Source organism: Anopheles aquasalis, chromosome 3 (genome assembly GCF_943734665.1).
Source record: "Anopheles aquasalis chromosome 3, idAnoAquaMG_Q_19, whole genome shotgun sequence".
NCBI lineage: Eukaryota > Metazoa > Arthropoda > Insecta > Diptera > Culicidae > Anopheles > Anopheles aquasalis.
In genome coordinates this window covers 14,730,001-14,732,500 of record NC_064878.1, presented here as the reverse complement: position 1 = coordinate 14,732,500, position 2,500 = coordinate 14,730,001, and the positions used below count along the sequence as shown (strand labels likewise).

Sequence of the window (2,500 nt, the reverse complement as noted above, 5' to 3'; positions counted from 1 at the left end):
GCTCCTTCTTGGCTTTCTCGTCGGCCAAACGCTTCGCTTCATTCTGTATCTGCACTTTCTCGGTTGCCAGCTTCTTGGCTTCCGCCTCCTTGCGGGACTTTTCGTTGCTCAGATTCTTGGACGATGATTCCGACGTTTTGCGGTTACGGGATTCCTGTGCTTCCGGCGCTGCCGGTTTCGCCTGGACCGCTTGAGCTTCCTTCAAGCTCTCCACCTTCTTCTGTTCCTCCTCGGCTTTAGCCTGCACTTCGCGCAGCAGATTCTCGACGGCCTTGATCTTCTGGCGCAGTTCCTCCAGCGATTGTGCCGACTCACTGGCCGGATTGGCTGTGGCCACCTCTAGGGCGTGCACCAGCCTCGTACGCTTCTTGCGCAGCCGCTTCTTGATCGACTTCGTAGAAGATGCCTCTTCCTTCGATGCCTGTTGCTCCTCAGCTGCCGCCGGTTTCTCGCCAGCCGGCTTCTTTTTGCTGTTGCGTCGGCTGTTCTTCCGGTTGATACCAGCGCCATCACCATGGGTACCATTTTCGACAGCCGGTTGTGGCTTAGCGGCTGGTTCCTCCTTCACCGGTTTCTCGACCACTGGCTTCACTGGAACCGGAACCGGAGCAGCGACGTTTGCCGCCGTCGACGGTGGAGCCGCTGCCTCCTGGCCACCTTCAGTGGCTCCATTTTTAGCCTTCCCTTTCTTCGCCATCCCTTAACGTTCGCTTCCTGTAGGGAACGGGGGTTTCCTGTGGCAAAAGGATGAATAATCGTTAGCCGCAATTCAACATGAACGCCACAGGGAGATGAAAAGAAAATGAAAAATCTACACCAATCATAAACATAAGTGAATATACGGGATAGAAAACAGGGTGCAGGAATGTTTTTTTAAGATCATTGACGGCGTGTGCTGATCGTTGCTAATGTGTTTCTTTCCTCAAAACACGCGCTAACGGTAGCGACTGAACCCCACCCCCCCCCCCCCCCCTCCCACCCCTTGAGAGGTTGGATCATGAATCCGACACGCCGTAGACGTAGATTGTATGTTTACGAAACGGCAGGGATTCTAAATTTAGTTCCAAATTAGTGTGGTTTTGCGAAAATGGGAATAAAAAAAAAAGCAAGCGCGGGCCAACAAACATTAGGCGTCTCGCATTTCGGCAAACCCCACTCGAGTCCACCATTGCTCTCGTTTGGAAGCGGATTTCTTTTGGATCAAGCCTCTTAACGATCGTCTGTTTTTTTTCTTCTTCCAAACTGATAAACTAGACGATTCAATGTGAGTAATGGGGAAATATTATTTAAGAAAAAAGGAAGTTTGAATGAGAAACGACTTGTCTGGCACGTTTAGCGCCACGGGCAGCATGGCTTGCTGCCACCATAAATCGATGTCACGCAATGCTCCGCTCGATGGTAACGTGTTTCCTGATCTTTAACCGCGCCCGTCGCCGCTATTGCTTCGGTCGTGTGACAGACACAATGTCAGGGTTCCCAAAGTGCAGTGCAGGCTTGTAGGCGAGACATTTTTCACCCAATAATCAACCTCCCATCAGCTGGTTCGCTGGTTAGGTGAAGCTACAGCACCGTGAGCCGTTGACCTCCGGGATATTTTTAAACAAAAAATGTTGTTTTCATACGTGTACCACCCTATAAACCAACGCCATCACCTTCACCATGGGTTTCCTTCTTCTACTGTCGGTTGCTTGGTACATTAGGTTGTGGTTTGGCGTTTTTTTTTTATGTTGCTTTCTTCCCATAACACACACGCCCGTGATGGTGTTGATAAATGAGTCTAGAGCGCGACATTTTATGGTAGAATTCTTCTTTGTTTCAGATTCTACCTTGGCCTTAGCTCAGGGATGTGGCCTCGGCAGTTGACAGACCGTACAGAATGAAGGTGTTAACCTTTTTAGCGAACCTTTTATGTTGCAATCCTGCTACTACAATTTATTCAACTTGGCGTTTGGCCAAGTTGTGTAGAATTTTGAAGATGTTTATTTATCTTTCATTTACAAAATAATGTACATCATTCATTAATATCCCTACAGTGATTGTAACGAAAAAAGGATCAATACGCAAATGAGCATTCATCAGCTGTTGGTTACATCAGCCGGTTGAATTACGTCTTTAAAAGATCATTCTTCTACAGCTGACCGCAAAAATTATCTCATTACTGGGGGGCGCACAATATCATTCAAGCAAAAAAAAAGTAAACAACCAGGCGTCCTCCACCAACGTTGCTGTGTGCCCGATTGGCACATTTTTAACCGGATGCGAGGCTATCTTCTTGGGACGGTGCTGTCCACATGAGAAGAGACTCGAAAAGGGATGCGCCATCATGGGGCGGAAAAAAGTAGACAAACTACATAAGATCTGACTGGCTGCTACGTGTTTACATCCGCCATTCGTTTTGTTTCAAACGATTTAGGATTCTTCTTGGACCGTATTGACTCACTTTCGAGTGACGAAAAGCAAGCAAAATAGAATCCCAAAACATACCGAACTCGGTGAAAGT

The 2,500-nt window shown here is 47.9% G+C and overlaps 1 protein-coding gene across 1 annotated transcript in view; it reads right to left on the bottom strand.

The window, feature by feature from the left end:
- The window catches only part of LOC126574601 (titin homolog), a 10,215-nt gene that overhangs the window by 5,954 nt on the left and 1,761 nt on the right, over window positions 1-2,500 (bottom strand). Inside the window, exon 2 of the mRNA XM_050234880.1 lies at window positions 1-734. This exon is cut by the window's left edge and continues 2,024 nt beyond it. Coding sequence (XP_050090837.1) covers window positions 1-697 — 697 coding nt within the window. The 5' untranslated portion in view covers window positions 698-734. The remainder of the gene's footprint in view (window positions 735-2,500) is intronic.